This window comes from Phoca vitulina, unplaced genomic scaffold (genome assembly GCF_004348235.1).
Source record: "Phoca vitulina isolate PV1807 unplaced genomic scaffold, GSC_HSeal_1.0 scaffold45, whole genome shotgun sequence".
NCBI classification, from domain to species: Eukaryota; Metazoa; Chordata; class Mammalia; order Carnivora; family Phocidae; genus Phoca; species Phoca vitulina.
Window position 1 is genome coordinate 9,458,054 of NW_022589748.1, and position 19,458 is coordinate 9,477,511.

General features: G+C 45.6%; 1 protein-coding gene across 2 annotated transcripts in view; it reads right to left on the bottom strand.

The window, feature by feature from the left end:
* The window catches only part of ITGAX (integrin subunit alpha X), a 64,860-nt gene extending 45,635 nt beyond the window's left edge, over window positions 1-19,225 (bottom strand). Inside the window, exons 1-20 of one of the 2 annotated variants that reach the window (XM_032431174.1) lie at window positions 19,103-19,225; window positions 18,410-18,515; window positions 17,021-17,124; window positions 16,655-16,725; window positions 16,387-16,501; window positions 15,003-15,133; window positions 14,740-14,885; window positions 14,361-14,514; window positions 13,900-14,050; window positions 13,620-13,693; window positions 13,293-13,422; window positions 13,042-13,184; window positions 12,712-12,852; window positions 12,409-12,618; window positions 9,377-9,507; window positions 9,090-9,247; window positions 8,793-8,947; window positions 7,952-8,083; window positions 7,789-7,862; window positions 7,433-7,574 (exon numbers count right to left, since the gene is read on the bottom strand). In XM_032431174.1, coding sequence (XP_032287065.1) covers window positions 7,433-7,574; window positions 7,789-7,862; window positions 7,952-8,083; window positions 8,793-8,947; window positions 9,090-9,247; window positions 9,377-9,507; window positions 12,409-12,618; window positions 12,712-12,852; window positions 13,042-13,184; window positions 13,293-13,422; window positions 13,620-13,693; window positions 13,900-14,050; window positions 14,361-14,514; window positions 14,740-14,885; window positions 15,003-15,133; window positions 16,387-16,501; window positions 16,655-16,725; window positions 17,021-17,124; window positions 18,410-18,515; window positions 19,103-19,157 — 2,523 coding nt within the window. In that variant the 5' untranslated portion in view covers window positions 19,158-19,225. Of the gene's footprint in view, window positions 1-7,432; window positions 7,575-7,788; window positions 7,863-7,951; window positions 8,084-8,792; window positions 8,948-9,089; window positions 9,248-9,376; window positions 9,508-12,408; window positions 12,619-12,711; window positions 12,853-13,041; window positions 13,185-13,292; window positions 13,423-13,619; window positions 13,694-13,899; window positions 14,051-14,360; window positions 14,515-14,739; window positions 15,134-16,386; window positions 16,502-16,654; window positions 16,726-17,020; window positions 17,125-18,409; window positions 18,516-19,102 lie in introns of both variants that reach the window. The other variant, XM_032431173.1, reaches the window with a different exon arrangement.
* Between the last annotated feature and the right edge of the window lie 233 nt (window positions 19,226-19,458).

Consider the following 19,458-nt stretch of genomic DNA (forward strand, 5'->3'; position numbering starts at 1 on the left):
AATGGAGCACTGGGTGTTACACGCAAACAATGAATCATGGAACACTACATCAAAAACTAATGGTGTAATGTATGGTGATTAACATAACATAATAAAATTTTAAAAAAGATAGTGGGGATAGAAACCAGTAACCAAAGGGTTAATGGGACTAATAAGTGCAACTGCAACTTTTTCTCCAAATCCTCTTGTTCTCAGAATGCAGCCCGCCACTATGTTTCTATAGAATCTTGCCTGGGGGCGCCTGGGTGGCTCAGTTGGTTAAGCGACTGCCTTCAGCTCAGGTCATGATCCTGGAGTCCCAGGATCGAGTCCCACATCGGGCTTCCTGCTCAGCAGGGGGTCTGCTTCTCTCTCTGACCCTCTTCCCTCTCATGCTTTCTCTCTCTCTCTCAGTAAATAAATAAAAATCTTTAAAAAAAAAAAAAAAAGAATCTTGCCTGACACCATGATAACAGAATATTGATTTAGTTGTCTTTCAGAGACTGAAGGCTTCACTAAGAAAATGACCAAAACCAGTCAGGACCACTGACTGTCTCTGAGCATGCACAAGTGTCCAGTGGATGAACTTTTGACATAGAAGGTCCTAAAACCCCTTGGATCATGTTAAGGATGCCATTTTCTGGTTGTGGATTGCATGAAAACACATACAGAAGCTTCTAGTAGGCATAGATAACAAAATCAACCCTCCCTTACTTATTAATTTCCTTTATCTGATTCTGATGTCACATAGCTCCTCTCCCCTATAACCAGACCCTTTTTTATTTGCCTTAAAAATCTCTGACTCCCCCACTTAGAGGGGTAGATTTGAGGTTGGCTTTCCTGTCTCCTGGTTTAGCTGTCTCTTCAATAAACCGTTTCCTTGCTTCATATTCAATGTCTCAGTGATTGGCTTTGCTGTGCATCAGGTATAAAGACTTAGGTTTGGTTACCAAAGTATGCAAAACCCTGGTCTAGAGTTACCAATAAATTCAACTCTTTCTTATACAGAACAGTGTTTTAAAATATTTGAAGGTCAAGTTATGCTTTCTTTAAAAGGAATATTGCCCGGTGATGGGTATTAAGGAGGGCATGTTTTACATGGAGCACTGGGTGTTACACGCAAACAATGAATCACAGAACACTACATCAAAACCTAATGATGTACTGTATGGTGACTAACATAACATAATGAAAAAAAAGAATACTGATAGGATGTGGAATACAAAGAAATTTAAGGCAAGGTCCCCTCTCTCTCCACATTAGTAGGCTTGTGAGAACTCATTCCTGATAGTCAGTGTCTCTAAAATGCAATACCCAGAGTTGAACACAGTATGAGCCAAGGCAAGCCCTAGAAACATGACCATATCCATCCAACCATGACCAGCCCAGACCTCTTGGCTTACAAGAGGCTCCTAAGCAATGGCAGCACCTGCCTGAGCTTTGAACCCAGCACAGAATTTCTGCTGATCACCAGCCATCACTGCTTTCTTCCCCAGAAAGAAATACCTTGGAAAAGATGGCAGAGAAGTAGGGGACTCTATTCCAACTGGACCCCGGAATTAAGCTGGATATCTACCAGACCACTCTGAATACCCACGAAATCAGCCTGAGATGTAAGAAGATAGATCTGGATCTCTACAAACAGAATATTGCAGGCGTTTAGTTTTGAGGTATGAAGCGGGGAGCCCTGATTCTGTGGGCAGATGTGGAGGATAAACGGAAGGGGGAAGGAGCCTGGCCATGGGGATCCTACACCGCCGGTAAGCGATAGCCTCCCGCGCTGGGCATGGGGCACAGACTTGCACACCGGTAGCGACGGGGAAAGGACTTTAGGGCAGCTTCCCGGAAGGAAACCGAGAGCGGCCAGGCCACATGGGAACCGGGGGTGGCTGGCGGTTTTAGAAGCACAAAGGGCAGAGACATGCCCCAACCTGAGGGGAGGACTGGGAGTGCTGCTGAGGGGCTCACAACCCAGGATGCTGCAGTTTATAGCAGCACAGACAGAAATGGAGATAGTGTGGCCTAGAGAGCTCACTGAAGAACAGACTATGATCTCTCTGCTCTGAGGCAGAGGGTTGGAAACCGTCTCTTCTGCTCTGACTCTCAGAAGAGAGAGGAAAGCCACCAGGGAAAGCCTCCAGAGAACAAAAGCCCCCAAAAAACTGGTTTTCACTGAGCCCATCCCACATCAAAGGGGGCAGGGCAAATATGCCCAAACAGGGTTGCCTGAGTAACAGCGCAAGAGGCCCCTCCCCCAAAAGACAGGTTGGGAAAACAAGAGGCCAGCAACCCTAAGGTCCCTAGAAAACAGGTGCATCTTGCTTGGGTTGTGGTCAATAATTTGGACTCTATACATTCCCTCAACCACCCCTCAACAGAATGACTAGGAGGAGGAACCCCCAAAATAGGAAAGACTCAGAGACTATGACTTATGCCACAGATTTACAAATGGATTCAGATATAACCACGATGTCAGAGATGGAATTCAGGCTAGCAATTGTGAAGACAATGGCTAGAATGGAGAGATCAATTAATGGCAACATAGAGTCTCTAAGGGCAGAGATGAAAGCTGAATTGGCAGAACTTAAAAATGCTATCAATGAGATCCAATCTAATCTAGATAATATAACAGCTAGGGTAAGCAAGGCAGAAGAACGAATGAGTGACCTTGAAGGCCATTTAATAGAAAAAAGGGAAAAGAGAAGGCCAGGGAAAAACAACTCAGAATCCATGAAAATAGAATCAGAGAAATAAGTGGCACCATGAAATGTTCCAATGTCAGAATTATTGGGATCCCTGAGGGGGTGGAGAGAGACAGAGGACTAGGAGATATATTTGAGCAAATCGTAGCTGAGAACTTCCCTAATCTGGGGAATGAAACAAACATTCCTGTCCTAGAGGCAGAGAGGACCCCTCCCAAGATCAAGGAAAACAGGCCAACACCCCAGCATGTAATAGTAAAACTCACAAATCTTAGAACCAAGGAAACCATCTTAAGGGCAGTTAAGGAGAAGAGATTCCTTATGTACAGAGGGAGGAACATCAGAATAATGTCAGAACTATCCACAGAGACCTGGCAAGCCAGAAAGGGCTGGAAAGACATATTCAGGGTACTAAATGAGAAGAACATGCAGCCAAGAATACTTTATCCGGCAAGGCTTTCATTTAGAATGGATGGAGAGATGTAGACCTTCCAAGACCAGCAGAACCTGAAAGAATATGTGACCACTAAGCCAGCCCTGCAAGAATATTAAGGGGGTTCTATAAAAGGAGAAAGACCCCAAGAGTGATATACAACAGAAATTTACAGGGACAATCTATAAAAACAACGTCTTCACAGGCAACTTGATGACAATTAATTCATATCTTTCAATAATCATTCTCAACGTGAATGGCCTAAACGCTCCCATAAAATGGCACAGGGTAGCAGACTGGATAAAAAGACAGGACCCCTCCATATGCTGTCTACAAGAGACTCATTTTGAACCTAAAGAAACATCCAGACTGAAAGTGAAGGGATGGAGATCCATCTTCCACGCCAGCTGACCTCAAAAGAAAGCTGGGGTAGCAATTCTTATATCAGACAAATTAGATTTAAACTAAAGTCTGTAATTAGAGACACAGAAGGACACTATATCATTCTTAAAGGGTCTATCCAACAAGAAGATCTAAGAATTGTAAATATCTATGCCCCCAACGTGGGAGCAGCCATCTACATAAGACAACTGTTAACCAAAATAAAGAGTCACATCGATAACAATACGTTAATTGTAGGAGACCTCGATACTCCACCCTCAGCAATAGACAGGTCATCTAAGGAGAAAATCAACAAAGAAATAAGAGCTTTGAGTGACACACTGGACCAGATCGACCTCATAGATATATACAGAACATTCCACCCTAAAACAACAGAATACTCATTCTTCTCGAGCACACATGGAACTTTCTCCAGAATAGACCACATACTGGGTCACAAATCAGGTCTCAACCGATACCAAAAGATTGAGATTATTCCCTGCATATTCTCAGACCATAAGGCTTTAAAACTGGAACTCAATCACAAGAAAAAATTTGGCGGAAATTCAAACACTTGGAAGCTAAAGACCACTCTGCTCAAGAATGTTTGGGTCAACTAGGAAATCAAAGAACTTAAACAATTCATGGAAACCAATGACAATGAAAACACATTGGTCCAAAACCTATGGGATAATGCAAAGGTGGTCCTAAGAGGGAAATACATAGCCATCCAAGCCTCACTCAAAAAAAATAAAAAATCCCGAATTCACCAACTGACTCCACACCTTAAAGAACTAGAGAAAAAGCAACAAATGATGCCTAAGCCATGAATTAGAAGATAAATAATTGAGATTAGAGCAGAGATCAATGAATTAGAAACCAGAAACACAATAGATCAGATCAACAAAACTACAAGCTGGTTCTTTGAAAGAATTAATAAGATCGATAAACCACTGGCCAGACTTATCCAAAAGAAAAGAGAAAGGACCCATTTAATAAAATTATGAATGAAATGGGAGAGATCATGACTAACACCAAGGAAATAGAAACAATTATTAGAAATTATCATCAACAACTATATGCCAATAAGCTGAGCAACCTGGAAGAAATGGATGCCTTCCCGGAAAACTATAAACTCCCAAGACTAAAACAGGAAGAATTTGACAACCTGAATAGGCCAATAACCAGTAACAAGATTGAAGCAGTGATCAAAAACCTCCCAAAAAACAAGAGTCTGGGGCCTGATGCATTCCCTGGGGGATTCTACCAAACATTCAAAGAAGAAATAATACCTATTCTCCTGAAGCTGTTTCAAAAAATAGAAACAGAGGGAAAGCTTCCAGACTCATTCTATGAGGCCAGCAAAACCTTAATCCCCAAACCAGGCAAAGACCCCATCAAAAAGGAGAATTTCAGACTGATATCCCTGATGAATATGGATTCCAAAATCCTCATCAAAATCCCAGCTAATAGGATCCAACAATACATTAAAAGGATCATCCACCATGACCAAGTGGGATTTATCCCCAGGGTGCAATGTGGTTCAACATTCACAAATCAATCAATGTGATAGAACACATTAATAAGAGGAGGGAGAAGAACCATATGGTCCTCTCAATTGATGCAGAAAAAGCATTTGACAAAACACGGCATCCTTTCCTGATTAAAACTCTTCAGAGTATAGGGATAGAGGGAACATTCCTTGTGTTCATAAAATCCATCCATGAAAAACTCACAGTGAATATTATCCTCAATGGGGAAAAGCTGAGAGCCTTTCCCTTAAGATCAGGAACACGTCAAGGACGCCCACTCTTGCCACTATTGTTCCACATAGTACTAGAAGTCCTAGCAACAACAATCAGACAACAAAAAGAAATAAAACATATTCAAATTGGCAAAGAAGAAGTCAAACTCTCTCTTTTCGCAGATGACATGATGCTTTATGTGGAATGCCCAAAAGAATCCACTCCCAAATTACTAGAACTCATACAGCAATTCAGTAATGTGGCAGGATACAAAATCGATGCACAGAAATCAGTTGCTTTCTTATACACTAACAATGCAACTGTAGAAAGAGAAATTACAGAATGATTCCATTTACAATAGCACCAAAAACCATGAGATACCTCGGAATAAACCTAACCAAAGAGGTAAAGAATCGATACTCAAGGAACTACAGAACACTCATGAAAGAAATTGAAGAAGACACAAAAAGATGGAAAAACATTCCATGCTCATCGATCAGAAGAATAAACATTGTTAAAATGTCTATGCTACCCAGAGCAATCTATACCTTCAATGCCATCCCAATCAAAATTCCAATGACATTTTTCAAAGTGCTGGAACAAACAATCCTAAAATTTGTATGGAATCAGAAAAGACCCCGAATCACCAAGGAAATGTTGAAAAAGAAAAACAAAGCTGGGGGCATCACGTTGCCTGATTTCAAGCTATATTACAAAGCTGTGATCACCAAGGCAGCATGGTACTGGCACAAAAACAGACATATAGACCAATGGAACAGAACAGAGAGCCCAGAAATGGACCCTCAACTTTATGGTCAACTAATCTTTGACAAAGCAGGAAAAAATATGCAATGGAAAAAAGACAGTCTCTTCAATAAATGGTGCTGGGAAAATTGGACAGCCACATGCAGAAGAATGAAACTCGACCATTCTCTAACACCATACACAAAGATAAACTCAAAATGGATGAAAGACCTCAATGTGAGGCAGGAATCCATCAAAATCCTAGAGCAGAACATAGGCAGTAACCTCTTTGACATCGCCCACAGCAACTTCTTTCAAGATACATCTCCAAAGGCTAGAGAAACAAAAGCAAAAATGAACTTTTGGGACTTCATCAAGATAAAAAGCTTCTGCACAGCAAAGGAAACAGTCAACAAAACAAAGAGGCAACCCACAGAATGGGAGAAGATATTTGCAAATGACACTACAGATAAAGGGCTGGTATCCAAGATCTATAAAGAACTTCTCAAACTCAACACCCAAAAAACAAATAATCAAGTCAAAAAATGGGCAGAAGACATGAAAAGACACTTCTCTGAAGAAGACATACAAATGGCTAAGAGACACATGAAAAAATGTTCATCATCATTAGCCATGAGGGAAATTCAAATCAAAACCACATTGAGATACCACCTTACACCAGTTAGAATGGCAAAAATGGACAAGGGAAGATACAACAAATGTTGGAGAGGTTGTGCAGAAAGGGGAACCCTCTTACACTGTTGGTGGGAATGTAAGTTGGTACAGCCATTTTGGAAAACAGTGTGGAGGTTCCTCAAAAATTTAAAAATAGAGCTACGCTATGACCCAGCAATTGCACTCCTGGGTATTTACCCCAAAGACACAGATGTAGTGAAAAGAAGGCTCATATGCACCCCAATATTCATAGCAGCAATGTCCACAATAGCCAAACTGTGGAAAGAGCTGAGATGCCCTTCAACAGATGAATGGATAAAGAAGCTGTGGTCCATATATACAATGGAATATTACTCAGCCATCAGAAAGGATGAATACCCAATTTTTACATCAACATGGATGGGACTGGAGGAGATTATGCTAAGTGAAATAAGTCAAGCAGAGAAAGTCAATTATCATATGGTTTCACTTATTTGTGGAACATAAGGAATAGCATGGAGGACATTAAGAGAAGGAAGGGAAAAATGAAGGGGGGGAAATAGGAGGGAAAGATGAACCATGAGAGACTATGGACTCTGAGAAACAAACTGAGAGTTTTGGGGGGAGGTGGGGGGATGGGTTAGCCTGGTGATGGGTATTAAGGTGGGCACGTACTGCATGGAGCACTGGGTGTTATACGAAAACAATGAATCATGGATCACTACATCAAAAACTAATGATGTACTGTATGGTGACTAACGTAACATAATAAAATAAAATAAAATAAAAAATACCTTGCTAGCTGTCACACGTCGATAAGACAGCCCTGGTGGGTAGAAGAAGGTGACTATGGTTCCATAGGAGTCCTCACCATCATTCCACACCATCACTTTCATATTCATCTCCAGGGTACTCCCCACCAACAGCGTCTTCAAGCTAGGTGTTGGAGCAGAGGGCAGGAGATGATTCTGGGACTGGGGCTAGAAAGGGTCTGGGGATGAAACACAGAGTGGGGAGGTAGGGGAGAAATAGGGGACAGGATGTTTTTCTGAGCACAGGCTAGAAATGTTAGGGAAAGCCAGAGCAAGAGCTCCAGGTTCCAGAAAAGGAGCCGGGGAACCAGGGCAGGTCTAACGGAGTGGTAGCTCACCCTGAGAAGCCAAAGGAGATGCCAAGGTCATCCTGGCAGACATGGTCAGCTCCACAATTCTTCTCAAAGGGGAGCTGAGAGGGAAGGCAAAGCAGGGTTTTCCCCAAGATCTGGAGTCCACACCCTCCAATCCCTTCTGGAAGATTCCAATACCAGGACTTACAGAGGCTGTGTAGTATCTCTGAGCATCCACAGCCAACATAGGCCGGAGGCTTCCAAAGGAAGGGATAGGCTTGCCCACCAGGGAGAAGTTGAGACGCAAGGTGATGGGGGTCACTGAGTCCTCCACACAGGCCTAAAGGATGGACATTGAAGACAGCAGTGGCAAGGAAATGCATCTTCACAGTCACTAGCTATGTCCTGTTCCCTCATCTGCAAAATGGGGTCATAAGGATACCCAGCTGTGCTCAATTGCTACAATTCCACCATTTAGAACCTCTGCTTTGCCTGATTTCTGCCTTGAATTCCTTCCCCACAGCATCCCACATGGCTCACTCATTCTATTCAGGATCTTCCCAAACTTTACCTGATCCAAGAGGTCTCCCAACACCTTCTCTACTCTCCTCCCTGACTTTATCTTTTTTCATAGAATTCATCACTACCTGACATCTATTATTTAGGAACTTGATTGTTTTTGGCCTTCTCTCAGAGTTTCCTGTGGGCATGACTGTTTTGTCCACTGTTGCATCCCCAGTGCCTAAGACAGGACCTATCTCAGAGAAGCAGCTCCTAAAAGAATCCCAGTGCATCACCCCATAGTTCTCTGAAGCAGTGGTACTCTCCTAAAATCCAACTGTGTAGCCTCAGCCGTTGCAGGTGATCCATCCATTTACTCATTTGCTCACTCACTCATCAGCTAACCAGTGTTATGCACCTCCTGCATGCCAGGTCCTGTGGTAGGGCTAAGCCACAGTGAGAATCAGAACACACCCTGTTCCTTCCCTGCCCAGCCCATCGCCAGCCGCAGGATCTCTGCCATCCCCAGGACTCTGAGGTCCCCTTACCAGGAGGAGCAACTTCACAGTCTCACAGTACTGTCTCAGCCCAAGGACTCGGACACGAGTCAGATTCCAGGTCTTTGTCTCCTCAAAGATGGCACGAGGACTCTGGCGGCCTGGGTCGAGGGTCAGGTCAAAGGTCACAGAGCTTTGGAGGTTACCTGTAGGGGAAAGGAGGGGATAAGGAGGGCTGAGAGAGCTAGAAACTCCCCAGGTGGACAAGGGTCAAGGCAGGAGACAGGAGTCCTGAGTTAAGGGACTCTAAGGGCCAGGGTATCTTGGGTCAGAGAGGCGAGGACTCACCCAGCCGATTCTTGGGACTTTCATAAATATGAAGACAGACATTGGCGTCGCCCAGTGCATTGACAGAGGAGGTCTCCTCCCGACACTCAAACAGAGACCTGGCTATCTCTGCAGGTTTGAATCGGATGCTCATCCACACCCTGAGTACAGGTCTGGTCCTAAGGGCAGAACACTGAGTTGAGGGCAGGTCCTTGGTCCCAGAAGGGCAAACTGGGATGGGGGTGGGGAGGCTGAAATCCTAGGCAGACTTAGAATGATCTGGAAGTGTCTGAGGAGGACTTTCTCACCTGAGCAGCAGCACCTGCCCGTGGGCCCCCACGGCCAGGTCCACCAGTCCATCCAGGGTAAGGTCCTGACCCCCACTCAGTGACTGCCCAAAATACTGGAGGCTGGGGGAGAGCTGGGAGGCTGAGATCCTCTGAACAGAGAGGGAAAGGCAAGTCAGGTTGAGGGTGATGGAAACAAGTTGGAAATCAGCAACAAAAGGAACAGTGAGGTAGGAATGTGGGAGACAGAAAGAAGAGCTCAGTAGTGAAAAGATGTCACCAGAAGTGCCTAAAAAGAGGAGGTGGGGTGGGGAAATGATGACCAGAGAAAAGATCCCCAAGACAAAAATGAAGAAGTGGTGATTGAGAGTTTGGTCTGGTGACCTGTGTCTCATTCATTCATTCTTCTACTTAGTCTCAGGTCCAATTCTGGCTCTGCTCATGAGCCATGAGGCCTTGGGCCAGGATCCAATCTTACTGTGCCTCAGTTTCCTCATCTTTCACATGGGGATAATAATATCTTAGAGTTTAGCTGTGAGTAGTAAATGAATTAATGCATATAGTTCTTTGAACAGCAAAAGTCACTAGTCACTGATTATGATGAGTATTAGAGCTAGAAGGGACCTCAGAGCTCATCTAGCCCCACTTCCCACTTTGCAGACAGTGCCTAGGCCACACAGCCTTTAAGAGGCCAACTCCAGACCTGAAATCAGATCCTCTGACCCCAGGCCCCAGGCCCCTTTTTGCTTCCGAGGACTACCCTATCTCTTCAGAGGACAAAGAGGGAAAAAGTTGGGATGGGAAGTGGCTGTACCCATAAGAAAATTCTATGCTCTGGAAACTTGCCTCCCCTGTGGGTTCCTTCTCTTTTATTTCCATTGCTCCTATGATGACCAACCCCTTGGAGAATGTGCCCTTTAAAATCTCTAGGCACTGCTGGACTGGCAGACATTAAGCATAGTAATAATAAAATGAAAGAGAAATCTAAGGACATCTGGAAAAGAAGAGGTAGGTAGAGATAGCACAAACCCAGTCAAGTAGTCTCATGCTCAAGAAAACTGATCTCACTGCCATATCCTCAGGTTGGTGTGTGGGCCCAGTGGGAACAAGGCAAGTCTTTCCCAGTCAAGTAATGTGGTGGGATACATCATAGTGGGAAGGAAGAAAATCATGGTGGACCAGCAAATCTGGAAAGGCCTCCTCTTAGAGTCAAGCCTTTCAGGTATAATTCAAGTGATATTTGCAGTTGAGGGTGTTCATAGATATGCCTCTAAACTGCTGCAGCAAGGGGAAGTTAAACCAGTTCGTTTGGAATGAATGCAGTTTCTTGACATCGGGTGTTATTGTCAACAAAGCTTTTCATTCTCTTCTTAAAGTTCCAAGTTCTTTAAAACCCCTTCAATTGTTAAACTGTATTACACTATGTATATACTCTATATGTACTAACTCATTTAATCCTCACAGCAGCAGCCCAGTGAGGTTGGTTCTCTTACTATCACCATTTTACAGATGAGGAAACTGAGCACAGATAGGTGTGTAATGACTAAGATCCTGTAGCTAGGAAGTAACAGTACTGCAGGGATCTTCTTTGACATTTCTAACAACGTTTTCAGATATAATTCATATACCATACCATTTACTCTTTTAAAGTATACAACTCAATGGTTTTAAGATGTTCTCAGAGTTATGCCACTATCACCAAATCAATTTTAGAATATTTTCATCACCTGCCAAAAAAATCCATACCCCTTATCACTCACCCCCATGTCCCTCATTTTTCTCCACCACCAGCACCTGACTACCCCTTATACACTTTCTGTCTCTACGTATTTACCTATTTACATTTCAGATAGATAGAATCATACAATATGTGCCCTTTTGTTTCTGGCTTCTTTTACTTAGCATAATGTTTTCAGGGTTCATTCATGTTATAGCAAATACTAGTTCTTCATTCCTTTCATGGCCAAATAATATTCCATTGTATGTATATTTATTTACGATGGAATTTATGTGTTCATCAGTTAATGGACATTTGGATTGTTTCCACCTTTTAGATATCATCAATAATGCTACAGTGAACATTCATGTATAAATTTTTGTGTGGACATAGGTTTTCAATTCTCTTGGGTCATACAGTATACAATTGCTGGTCATACAGTAACTCTACATATAACTTTTTGAGAAACTGCCAGATGTGTTCCAAAGTAGCTGCAGCATTTCATATTCCCACCAGCAAGGTTTGAGGGTACCAAATTTTCCACATCCTCACCAACACTTGTTATTATCTGTCTTTTTTATTCTAGCCATCCCAGTGGGTGTGAAATGGTGTCTCATTGTGGTTTTGATTTGCTGATGACTGATGACTAATGATATTTAGCATCTTTTCATGTGTGTATTAGTCCTTTGTATATGATCTTTGGAGAAATGTCTATTCAGATCCTTTACCAATTTTTTAATTGGGGCTTTCTTTACATTTTGCCAAGGGAAGAAGCCCTCCCTTTTCAGGGAACTTTCCCCATCGAGACAGACATTTGGCAGGACTGCTGATGGCATGAGTGAATGGTCATATAGCATCCAGGGAGAAGAAGGGGTGAGTAGACAGGCAGACTGAGGCAGCCAGACCTAGACTGGCAACAGGGAGCCACCAAGAAACCAAGAACTGGGTTAGAAGTCAGGAGATTGGAACCTACCTCATCACCTTTCCTGATCCACTATAAACCTTGGACAAGTCAAATCATTGATATTCTCCATGCCCCAGATTTCATTTCTAAAGTGGGTCTGTTAATGCCTGGCCTATGTACCTTGTAAAGCCACTGGGGGATTAAAAGGCCTAAGTGGAGATGTCACTCAAGAATCAAGTCCTCATACAAAGCACAGAACATACCAATGTGTTCATTTCTAAAATTCCACAGATTTTGCTTGCTGCCTACAAGGTGTCAGTGCTGGGCAAAGGAAGTAAGATGAGGTAAAGGAGAATTTTCTAGGTGGCAGAATAGAAAACAAGGAGAAGCAAGGAAGAAGTTGTAACAACTGGACCTGTGACTGGGCCTCACCTGACTATGGGAGGTGCTGATGCCCAGTCCTGAGGTTCCATGAAATAGGTAGACAGCACCCCGGCTCTCCTGCTCTCCTGGGGCCCCGATGACCACGTCTGTCAGCTTGTCCCCATTCACATCTCCCAGCACTGTCAGGGCTGCCCCAAAGCGGCCCCAGGGGTGGCCCAGCTCCCCACAGAGAATGACCTCACAATGCCACTTAGCCCTCTGCAGAACAAAACCAGTGTCAGGTCCCAACCCAGGCAACCCCTCCACCCCACACCCAGGCCTCACTCAGCCCAGCTCTCATCAGACACTCACCCCCTGGGGCAAGGGACACACAGACACCTGCCCCCCCCGGGTCGGCTTGTAGTAATGGGGAGCCCCGATGAGGACAAGGTCAGAGCTGCCATCTCTATCCACATCCACAGTGCAGAGGGAGGCCCCAAAGTAGGACCCAATCTGCAGGGCAGAGCCTGAAGTCATCCTGCCTGCCCCTGCCAGAGGCATGCCCTTCTGGGACTGGACCCACTTCTCCCCAGCCACCAGGACCTTCCCCCCACAGGCTCCCAAACCCCTTCATCTCCTCCCCCTCTGCCCCTGGAGACCCTGCCACCCTTATGTTCCACTTTGGCTTCCTCAACACCCAACCTGAGTCCCTGCGACTTCAGCCTTTGGCGTCCATTGCCCAGACGCCTGGGTGAAGATGACAGCCTTCCCGGTATGTTGATGGCGGGGGGCCCCCAGGATCAGGCTCTGGACCCCCTTCCAAAGAGCCAGCTCAGCGGAGTAACCTGAGGAGGGCAGGCCTCAGCACAAAGGCTTCCCCCCCACCCCTGAGCTCCTGCCATTCCCAGGCAGCTTATCTCCCACCTGTGCCCCCAACCTCAGCCTTTTCTCACCCAGGTAAGAGTCCCTCATGTCCACATTCTCTTGAGACATGTTGATGAAAGTGGGGCTCATATTTTGGGTGTACAGGAAGGCACCTCCAGACCAGCTGAAGCTCCCCACAGCCCCCAGAACTGGTCCATCCTGGGAGGAAAAGATTCCAGGGCTGAGCAGGCCTGAGCCAAAAGAAGACAGCCTATTCCAAAACAATGCCTGCCACCGACTCTGCTCATTATTTGGAATTTTCTTCCTCCACTCACTTATCTAACACCTTTCCTTACCTTCCTTCCTCCCACTCCTCCCTCCTCCTACATCAATGGCATGAAAGGGACCCCACTCACAGGTGTGAACACAGCGCTGAAGCCCTCCTGGGACATCTCCAATTCAAAGGAACTACTGCTTATGGTCTGCGTACCTGGGGAAAGGCATGACACCTGGGTTCCAGAGGGAAAGATAGGCTTTGCCAAGTCTGAGAAGGACACCTCAGCTTTAGAGGATCTAATGTTGGAGATTAATACCCAAAGGGATGTGTTGGTGCCCATGGCATGGGGGCCAGATTCAAGAAGGGAAAGCATTTATGGGTGAGGGCTTCTGAAGTGAATACTTTCATCTGTAACTTACCCTCAATGGCAAAGATCTTCTCTTTCAGTTGGTTTTGAATGTCTCTCAAAGCATCAAAATTCTCCACTTTAAAAATGTACTCATGGGAGGGCTTCGATGCAATGTCATTTAATTCTTTCCAAGAATGTTTCTTTTGAAAAGCCAATCCCACCTGTCCCCAGTGAAGACCAACTCAGTGAAAACAATCATAAATCTAATATGCCTAGCAAATGTTGGATGCTGATATCCTCCAATAACCCCACAAGGTCAATATTATTACACTCAGTGTACAGATGAGAAAAATGAAGCTCAGACAGCATCAAGGAGTTTAGGGAAAAGGATCAGGATCCCCAGACTGGAACACAACTTTCATCCCCAAGGTAGTAGAAGCTGAGAGATCTGGGGGTTTTGTCCTAGAAAGGGAAGTTGCCTTAAGAGGAAGCAAGGGGAGGAAGTGGTGGCAAGGCATGTCCACGTCCTACCCCAACTGCATAACGGATGATACCCGCAGACTCAGCCATAGGGATGACATCCTCATAACCCAGGCGGTCGCCTTTTTTTTGCCCGTCGGTGATGACAATGAGGATCTTGGAGGCATCTTTTCGGGCCCCTCTTGAGGTATTGAACAGTTGGTTTCTGTCAGAGAAGAGGATCCAGAGACCTATGAACAGAACTGCTGCTAGCCCTTCATGCCTTTTGAGAAGAAGGAGATGCCCCTTTCTCTTGGAGGCCCTGGCCCCACCCATAGGCCCCCACAGACTGAATCTCAGTCCCAACCTGTCCCTCTCTCATGGAGACTGATGAGGCCTAAAGGAAGACCCAGATGCTTTAGGGAAGGACCTAGGAGAAGTCAGGACTCACGTGACCATTTTGATGGCTGTGGCTGTGTGAGTATACCCTCCCAGCTGGCGTACAGAATCCAACAGGACTAGTGGGTTTGAGCTGTATGTGAAGTCTTTGAAAGTGAAGTGCACCTGGAAATTGCTGGAAAACTGCATCAGGGAGAACTGGAAGAATTGCAGAGGGCTGGGAGCCAAGGCCACTTGACAAGAACCCTGGGCACTCCACCCACAAACCTCCCACAGGGGCCCTGCACACTTGCCTTCCCTCCCCCAAAGGCACACCTGGGTGCTAGGTCTCTGGAACTGATTCATCACAGCCTCCACGAAATTCAGCATCTTTGTAAAATCACGGAAGGAGATGCTGCTTGAGCCGTCGATCAGGAACACGATATCTTGCTCTTGCCTTGGACACTCTGGGAAAAGAGGTGGCACCAGTCCTCCAAGGAACACTCCCAGAGCCTAGGGAACCCCAGCCTCCTGGCCATAAGAATTCACCGCCCCCTGACCCAGGGGCTTCCCCAATCCCTGCCTAAAACAGGGCCCTTTGGCCTCCTAAAGTCCTTAAAGAGGCTACATTTGTGACACAGCTGCTCACATCTGTGTGACCTAGGCCCCTCCTGAGTGAATTCAGAATTGGTTAAAAAAAAGGAAGCTCTCCCAAACCTCAAAAGGAGACCTCCCAGCTTCCCCTTTCTGTTCCAGAGGTTCTACCTGGGTGTTCTGAAGGGAGCCCAGGCTCCTATGGGTGAAGTCTAGAGTCTAGGAGGTAGTGGGAGGGCACTCCATTCAGTGGCCAGATGTCAGTCTCCCCAGGGGCCTGAGTGTAAATGTGAAACCAGGGAGGGGCCTAGGTCTGCCATGGCTGGGTCTAAAAAGCTCACTGTTCTTACCTCCTTATCTCCCATCCTTATCAACACTAGGGAAACCAGGCCCTATGCCTCAACCTGCACACACAGACACACACACACACACGCAAACACATGTACATATATACATATGTGCATATGCATGTGTGCATGTATGCACATATACATATGTATACATGTGTGCACACATACATTCGTGCATACATATTCACATATACATACACACATATACAGATGCATGCTTATATACACACATACTCATGTATACACTTGCATGCAATTATACATGCAGACACATGCATGCACATATATATGCATATGCACAGATATATACATCCATACACACACACACACATACCGCTCAGACTGTCTGCACCCTCATCACCCATTCCTACAAAGCAATTGGTTATACCCCAGGGTGTATTGGGTCAAAATAAATCCCCTTCTCCCTAAAAATAATAGCAGCTAGCATTAATTGAGCCATCACCACGTGCCATGCACTGTGCTAAACCCTGGCCATGGATCATCTTATGTCACTCTCAGGGTTGGGTGTGTCATTATCCCCATCTGACAGATGAAGAAACTGAGGCTCCAAAAGGGTAAGGTCATAGGAAAGTGGGACAGAGACAGGGCAAGGTGTAAAATCAGGCAGTGACTTCCCAGCCCACATTTGGTACCACTATCCCATCCAGGAATATTTTTTTCCAGATCTCTCTTTTTTTAGCCACTTTTGGCCCCACTGCACTCCCAGTCACAAGTGTGTGTGCTCCTCAAAGGAGCTAGCGGCCCCCAACACTCACCCTGCAGGGCAGCCGGGAGCCTCTGGGCTTGCCAGGAAGAGGAGCCCAGCAGGAAGCAGAAACCAGTCAAGTACATGTTCTCCTGGCATGTATGGTGCACTGTGGGGCCACAGGCCTAGGGACAGAGGCGCCTGATGGGAGGGGCTGCTCCTGCTTCCATCCCATCCTCCTATCCCAGTACCTTCACCCTCCCCAAGACCCCTAGCCCCACCAGCCCCAGGTTCCCACTCCTTCCCTCAGGACAGCTCCACAACCCAAGGCAACTCACCAGCAACTGAGAGGGGTTAGTGGAGGCTGCCAGGGACAGGCCCAGTGACATGTTCACAGCTTCTGGGGGAACTGAGGGGACAGATATGTGCATGGTTACCCTGAGGACAGAGGAAGCTGTATAAGATCTGAGCAGGGGTCACCCCAAGACAAGGAAATCTGACCGGTGAAGGGCTTTCAGGTCTTGATGGAGCCATGGGGGTACAGGGGTGTGATGGGCAGGGAGGCCATGAGGAGGTCAAGAAGCCTGTCTAAGGTTAAGGGTCTCAGACAGAGCTGGAGCTGGGAAGTGGGTCTTCTGTGCTTCCCAAAGTTCCCCAGAGCTTGGGAGTCTGGACCTGGGTCCCAAGGAGAGGCAGTGACTCACTCTGCAGGTGGATGGGCTCACACTTGCCCATGCTGTAGTCACACTGGTAGAGGCTGCCTGTTTGGTTGGCAGCCTTTATCTCCTGGGGGGCTCCAACCACCACCCTGGAGGGAGACAAAGAACACTGCAATTAAAAATGTAGACAGCAGAGCCAGACTGCCGCTTCACTTCTCTAATCCTCAGTTATCCCATCTACAAAGTGGAGATTAATAACAATGTAAGTTCCACATGGAAGGGATTTTTGTCTGTTTTGTTCTCTGGTGTATGCCTGGCTCCTGAAACATTTAGTAGTAGGTGCTCAATAATATTTGTTGAATGGTTGATACCTACGTACCTCATAAGGTTATTGTGAAGACTAAACCAATGCTCACCTAAAAATGCAAATCAAAACTACAATGAGATATCACCTCACACCAGTCAGAATGGCTAAAATCAACACAAGAAACAACAGGTGTTTATGAGGACGTGGAGAAAAAGGAACCTTGTGCACAGTTGGTAGGAAAGCAAACTGGTGTGGCCACTGTGGAAAAGAGTATGGAGGTTCCTCAAAAAGTTAAAAATAGAAATACCCTATGATCTAGCAATTGTACTACTGGGTATTTACCCAAATAATACAAAAATACTAATTTGAAGGGATACATGCACCCTGGTGTTTATAGCAACATTATTTACAATAGCCAAGAGATGGAAGCAGCCAAAGTGTCCACCAATTGATGAATGGATAAAGAAGATGTGGTATTTAGAGATAGGTATAGATAGAGATATTATTCAGCCACATAAAGAATGAAATCTTGCCATTTGCAATGACATAGATGGAGCTAGAGAATATTATGCTGAGTGAAATAAGTCAGTCAGAGAAAGACAAATACCATATGATTTAACTTATATGTGGAATTTAAGAAACAAAGCAAACAAACAAAGGGAAAGAGAGACAAACCAAGAAACAGACTCTTAATTATAGAGAACCAACCAATGGTTACCAGAGGAGAGGGGCATAGGGGGATGGGTAAAATAAGTGATGGGGATTTAAGAGTGCATTTGTCATAATGAGCACCAGGTGATGTATGGAATTGTTGAATCACTATATTGTACACCTGAAACTAATATAACACTGTATGTTAACTATACTGGAATTTAAAATAAAATAAAATAGATCAGTGCCCACATAAAGGGTGCTTGGCACAGTGCTGGGCACTTAGTAAGTGCCTGATAAATACTAGCTGTGATTATCGAGATGGCATGCCAGCACCTGCTTTCAGTCCAACTCTTCATAGCACTGGGGGAATTGCCACACCAGACAGAGGATAACAGGGTCCTGGGGAAGGACAGGACCCTATGCATGGAGAGGAGTTGATGAGAACCAAAGGCCAGTCACCACGCAGTCTTTACCAGGTATTGCCATACTGGACCACGCTGTGTCCAAATCCAGCACTGTCCATAAGGAAGGTTTTTGGCTGGTCCGTGTCCAAGTTGAAGCAGAGAGAAGAAGCCAAGGCTGGGGAAGGGGGTGAGAAAAGAAACTCTGGAGAAGGGTCTTCCTCCTGTTCCATCTCCCCAATGCCTGCTCTCCCCTACAGGCCCAATGACCCAGCATCTCCTGGACTTCTGAACTCCCAGGCTCAGGCCTCCCTCAGCCCTGCTTCTCTCCTGCAGGCAGTCCAGAGACAGCTCTTCACCCATTGACCTGCTCGCAAGTTTCAATTCTCCATTTTCACAGAGCAACACACAAGCTCTAAAGACACTCCTTTGCCACCCCTACTACTGGGGGCTTCCAGGAAGAAGAATCCAGGAAAATTGGGCCAAAGTGACACTGTGAATAGAGCACAAGTTTGACTTGTTCTGCCTACTTGGGAAATCTCTGGATTGTTCAGGCAACTGGCTCCTTTTCTAACATCTCTTGAACTCCCCTAAAATTAGTTCTTCAATATACTCTTCCTCCAAAAACTCCGGATTCCAAACCCTATGTAATTCCAGATCCCCCTCTTAATGTCTGGGTCTAAAACATGTACAGTCTCAGCTCTCTCTCTCTCTCTCTCTGGACCCCAATCTTCTCATATCCCTTCATTGGGGCCCGTGACTTACCCATCAACAGAAGGAGGGATGTTCTGGTCCTGGTCATGACTGGAAGGTCAGACATGGGCTTCTGAGCTCCTCAACCACTGAGGGAACAGCTGAACAAGGGTGCAGAGGGAGCAAGTAAGCAGAGAGCTGGTCAGGAGGCCAGAAGCAGGGAGGGAAGTTGTCAGCATGACTCAGAGGTGGAGGGCGGAGAATAGGACTAAATTAAACAGAAAAAATGGTCAAGGCAGCCCACACATGCTGTGTCCCAGAGTCTTTCTTTTTTTCTTTTTAAGATTTTATTTATTTACTTGACAGACGGGGAGAGAGAGCACAAGCAGGGGGAGTGGGAGAGGGAGAAGCAGGCTCCCTGCTGAGCA